This window comes from Thunnus thynnus, chromosome 5, assembly GCF_963924715.1.
Source record: "Thunnus thynnus chromosome 5, fThuThy2.1, whole genome shotgun sequence".
Taxonomy (NCBI): Eukaryota; Metazoa; Chordata; class Actinopteri; order Scombriformes; family Scombridae; genus Thunnus; species Thunnus thynnus.
In genome coordinates, this window is record NC_089521.1 from 30745313 (window position 1) to 30751049 (window position 5737).

The 5737-nt window shown below is 39.8% G+C and overlaps 1 protein-coding gene across 3 annotated transcripts in view; it reads right to left on the reverse strand.

The window, feature by feature from the left end:
• The window catches only part of immp2l (inner mitochondrial membrane peptidase subunit 2), a 165343-nt gene that overhangs the window by 16987 nt on the left and 142619 nt on the right, over window positions 1–5737 (reverse strand). For all 3 annotated transcript variants that reach the window (XR_010928486.1, XM_067590694.1, XM_067590695.1), the window contains exon 4: window positions 1908–1973. Coding sequence is in view for 2 of the 3 variants with exons in the window: in XM_067590694.1 (XP_067446795.1) it covers window positions 1908–1973 (66 nt within the window). In the remaining variant the exon portion in view is untranslated. The remainder of the gene's footprint in view (window positions 1–1907; window positions 1974–5737) is intronic.

A 5737-nucleotide genomic window follows, 5' to 3' on the forward strand; every position in this document is an offset into this window, starting at 1 on the left:
TCTCAATCTGAAGCATGAAGGATGTAGCCGAGTCCTGTCCATCAAACACCTGCCGCACACGATCTGCTGTCTGTCAGTCGGAAAGTTTGTGACTTTAACGTCACCTGGACTCAACAATCGTGTCGTCGTCCGAGAAATTTCTACGAATGATGTTGATGAGTTAAACACTTTGATCACGTTGCTTGTTAAGGATGGCAAACATTTTGCAGGACGTTTAATGGCTGAATATGTATAATATGGTTGTTCAATGTTGACTCAAAGACTCAAAATCTTTTATTTGATGACTTTATGGATTATTAACTTTCTTTATTATTTAGAAAATAGGTTGAGTTGCCATTACTTTACAAAGCAGTAATAGTAGTAGTATTTTGGTGATTTAAGAGATGTATTCATGGATATTTTCTGAAGGGAGTTTTTATTTTATTTTATTTCTTTTATTTTCTCAATTCATCTATAAACTTGTCAGTAAAAAGTGAAACATGCCTGTTATAATTACTTAGATGATCCATGTCTTGTTTACAAAATCCAAAAATCTGTTAACTAGCATTTATGACACAGAAAAGCTTCCGATCCTCACATTAGGGAAGCTTCGATTCATTTTCTGTTGATTGACTGATTTATTTTTAAGCATCGTTGTTATAAATGAAGGAGATTGTGTTGTAAATGTAACATTTTAAAGGAATACATATACATTTGTGGATCGTACAGCACATAGTTTTCATAGCATTGACGGATGTGTGTCTTAAACCAACAGTCAGCAGCCCAAATGAACATTAAACCTGTTTTTCTTGCTGTAATCATTCCTCCTGTTCATACTGACCATTAGAAGATCGCTTCATAATGATCTTACAATGGAAGTGATGGAGGACAAAATCCACAGTCCTCCTTCTGTGCAAAAAATGTATTTAAAAGTTTATTTGAAGCTAATATGAAGCTTCAGCGTCCAAATGAGTCAAATCAAGTAGATATCTTTCAACGTTACAGTCTTTTTAGTGTCAAAGTCCCTCTTTTTGTTACTATACTTCCACCTGCAGCTCAACAGGGAAACACTGTCCGAGGAAACACAAAGAGGGAATTTGATGCTAAAAAAGACTGTAAATGTGTCAGATATCCACTTGATATGACTAACTCAGACTGCTGAAGCGTCATATAAGCTTCACATCTACTTTTAAATGACTGTGTGGACACACTGTGGATTTTGGCCTCCATCACTTCCATTGAAAGCACATTTGAAGGATCTTTTAATATCCAGTATGAACAGGAGGAATGATTACATTACTGTTACTATGGACACCTGACTGCTGGTTTAAGATGGACTTGAACACTTGACACTCAGCACGGTTTAGCTGATGGTAGAGAAGTTTTGCTCGTCTTCTATTTGTGTGATTTCCATCAGCACCAGAGGAACGATTGTATGCTCTAATATGTGACATGCATATTAAATGCATAGAAGAAGGAATTTTAAAAAGGAAACTTACAACTAAGTCCTACTTCTGTAAAAATGTCGACATAAAAACTGCAACATAGGTAGGATACTTCCATATGTTTGCAGTAGTAAGGAGTGAAATATAGTCGCTAAATCCTCCATTTTTCTACCGTTAGTGAGCGTTTTGTGTTTGTGCAGAAGCTGAGCAGTGATTTATTTTGCCACAAGGTGATGCCAGTTAATCTGATTAGAAACCAGCGTGATGGAGTGAACCTCTTGACTGCAGAGTGATGCGATTAGATGAGAGACAGCTAACAGGCTGCTGTTTCACATCAGCCTCGGGATGCCTTTATAACATCAGAGCTGAGTTATAAAACATATTCTTTCCCTTTATCAGTGTTAGTCGGAGGCGATGAGTCGGTGATTTGTCACAGTGGGGAGGAGGAGGAAGAGGAGGAGGAGGAGGAGGGCTGCTTCCTACCTGATGAAGTCTCCCTCCAGGCCAATGACCCGCTTGATGATCTTCTGCTGGGGATTCTTGGGCGACCTGAGGAAACAATAAACATATAAATATATAAGCATAAAACCCCAAAAAAGAGCCAAAAGAAATCATACAGGCGTGATGTAGTCAGCTGTGGGAAAAGGCTGCTGCTGCTTCCAGACTCAGCTGCAGTCGCTCTTCATTTGTCTCCTCTCTACTGGTCTCTGTTACCTGTTACCTATTATTTTCATTATCAATTAATCTGTGGATTATTTTCTCAATTAATCGATTAGTTGTTTGGTCCATAAAACCAGAAAATGGTGAAAAATGTCCAAGATGACGTCTTCAAATGTCTTGTTTTGTCTTCAACGGTCAAGATATTCAGTTTACTGTCATAGAAGACTAAAGAAACCAGAAAGATATTCACGTTTAAGAAGCTGCAGTCAGAGAATTTGGACTTTTTTGGACTTTCTCTTACTCAAAATGATTAATAGTTTATTAAAATAATTGGCGATTCATTTAATAGTTGGCAACTAATCGATTGATTGACAATTTTTGATGCTTAAACACATAAATTCCTAAAATCTGTTGATGTGGCGGCACTTTGTTTCTGTTTTCTGTGTGTGTGTGATGGAGCTCTGACCAGGGATCGATCTCACAGCTTCTTTCATCTCTGACTCGACGCCTCACTCAACCAACTACAACACAAAATAAACTATCCAAACTCATTTAAGGATCGATGCTGTAAAGCTTACGCTGCAGCTCTCGTACATCGGTCCAGGATACACTCACACAGCACTTTATTAGGAACACCTGTGCAATCTAATGCAATCCAATACAACACAATGGTAGCACAATGCATGCATTCACTTTTCAGTATAATGCACCACCACTACCCACACACACATGTTCCTAATAAAGGGATCAGTAAGTATGTACAGTTAAATAAAAGAAGTACAGGCAGGCATTTAGGGCTGCAACTAAATGCCTGTAATAAAGTAGAAATGCCTGTAATAATTTAATCAAAGGTCACATCTTTAAATGTCTTATTTTGTCTGAACAACAGTCCAAAACCCAAAGATATTCAGTTTACTGTCATGTATGACAAATATAAAAGCATTAAATCATCAAACACACAACACACAGAGGATCCACTTAAAAACAAGATGGTGCATCAATAAAAATGGACATTTTGGATTCTGTGCTTAAAAAAGAAAGAGTCATTATGGTCTCAATCTCTAAATTCAGGCCCTCTTATAAGTGTGCTGGTGGTCATTTCGGAGAATATTGTTCCGTTAGTAAGTTTTGAAGACTTATAGTCGCTTTGATGTCTGCTTTGTGGGTGTTGATTGACATCTGTGATTGACAGCTGGATGACCTGCTGCTCTCCGCAGCTCCGGGATTCACACTGAGTCGGACTATTGTTGCAATATTTCACTAAGTTTAATATTAATTGATTAGGATACCTGCCCTGTTAGCACAATTTAGCTAAAGTAGCTAACGTTAGTTCGAGTGTGCAGCGCTTAATGTTCCCATTAAGCTAACGTTAGCTTGGGTCCGAGGTAGCGGGGCGTGTTTCCCCACACTCCTTATGTGGAAGGTCCTGGCTCCAAATGGAAAAGATGGCGCCGACCATCAGATGCAACCAACGGGTGATGTCACACCTCACTACGTTCATCTTTATATACAGTCTATGACAGCAACACGTCATCATATGCTGTGTCTCAAATCGTACACTTCTGTACTTACACTTAACATTTTGTATGGAAAAATGCAGTGCACTGTGATTACCCGGATGGTGCAACTCAAAATGGTCAAAAAGTTGAGTGCGGAAATGTGGACACTTCTCGCCCTCAACGGTCGCCATCTTGGCTAAGTAGCGGAAGGGGAGGGACCAATTTTCAAACTGGAAATGGCGGCTGAGGACGTTTTAACTAGGTAAACATCGCTGCATTTAAGTTATACACGTACTCTCTAGCAAGAAGCACCACTATACTGTTGTCGAATATAAGCCATCAGCATGTTTATTGGGTTTATTTATCAGTCTGTAATGATTTGGTAGCACGCTCGATAAGGTGAATGCTAATGCTAGCTAATGCTAATTTGCGATTGTCAGTGCACAACGGCCGTGTTTTATTTGAGACAACACTACACTGTTGAAATTCTCGCACTACGCAAGTAAGTACATGGTGTACACAGTTTACTACCACTAACGGAGGTATGTGATATGAGACACAGCTACGGTTTCTATCGTCACACGCTGCCTTTATCTGATGTGAGTATTTTTAACTTTCAGTACGATTCTGAGAGCTTTGGTCATTTTCGAGCCGCAGTCTGTTTTGGTTAAGTTCTGAATGTCCTTGTGTGTCTCTCTGGTTTTGTGTTTTGGATTTGAAGTTTGTACTCGTCGTGTTCTGGTTGGTTTTTAACTGATCTAGACTCATGAGGACCGTTAGCTTTAGCATCACAGGATAAATCTCATCCACAGAGACGGACGATGCTTCATCTTCCTGTTTGTTCTTGTCTTCTTCTTCTTTTGTTTCCTTTGGTTCCTACTTCCTCCCTCCTTCGCTTCTTTTATCTTATTTTTTTACTCTTCCTCCCTTTTCGTCTTTTGTCCTGCTCATCCTAAATTCTTCTTTCTCTTCCTAATCTTCCTCTTTCTCTTCTTCCTCCTAATTATCCTTCCCCTCCTCTTCTACCGGTTCCTCCTCTGCGTCCTTTGGTTCCTACTTTTCTTCTACATCTTCATCCTCTTTTTTTGTCTCTTTCTCTTTTTTCTTGTTCTGACCTGCTCATCTTGTATTCTGTTTTCATTCTTCTTTCTCTCCCTCACCTTCCTTCCTCTCCTCTTCCTCCTCAGGTTCTTCTTCGTCTTTTTCCTCATCCTCTTTTCATCTCTTCCTCTTTTTTCTTCATTTGTCCTGCTTATCCTGTATTCTCCTTCTTTTATCTCCTGTCTTTCATCTCATCTTCCTCCTACTTCTTGTCTTCTATCACCTGTTCCTCCTCTGGTTCTTCTTCATCATTATCCTCCTCCTCTGTTTCCTTCTATTCCTACTTTTCTTCCTCATCTTCATCCTTTTTCTTCTTTTGTCCTGCTCATCCTGTGTTCTTTTCTTCTTCCTCCTCCTCCTGTTTCCTTGTCACCTCTCCCTCCTTTCATTTCTCTTTCTCATCTTCAACCTAATTCCCCCTCTCCTCTTCTTCTACTTGTTCCTTTGGTTCTGACTTTTCTTCGTCATCTTCATCCTCTTTTTTTTCATCTCTTCCTCCTTTTTCTTCTTTTGTCATCCAGGATTGCTCTCCTTTCAATCCTCTTTCTCATCTTCCTCCTTATCTTCTTCCACCTAATTCTCCTCCTCTTCCTTTTCTAAGTGTTCTCCTTCCTCCTCCTCCTCCTCCTCCATTTTCTTTGGTTCAGACTTTTCATCCTCCTCTTTCATCTCTCCCTCCTTTTTCTTCTTTTGTCCTACTTATCCTTTACTCTCAGTTGGTGACAAATTGGATGAGCCAGAGGGACGCTAACCTTAACCTAACCTTCACCTAACCTTAACCTAACGTAACCCTAATCACACTGGCAGGAGTTCATCCCCATCCAATCTAGCATTTACCTTTATCTTCCTTTCATTCATCTTCCTCCTACTTCTCCTTCTTTTCTTCTACCTGTGCCTCCTCTGTGTCCTTCAGCTCCTACTTTTGTTCCTCACCTTCATCTTCTCTTTTCATCTCCTCCACCTTTCTTCTTCCTTTGTCCTCCTGTATTTGCCTTCTTTCATTCCTCATCTTCCTCCTAATTCTCGTTCTCTTCCTCCTCTTCTTCTCCCCCC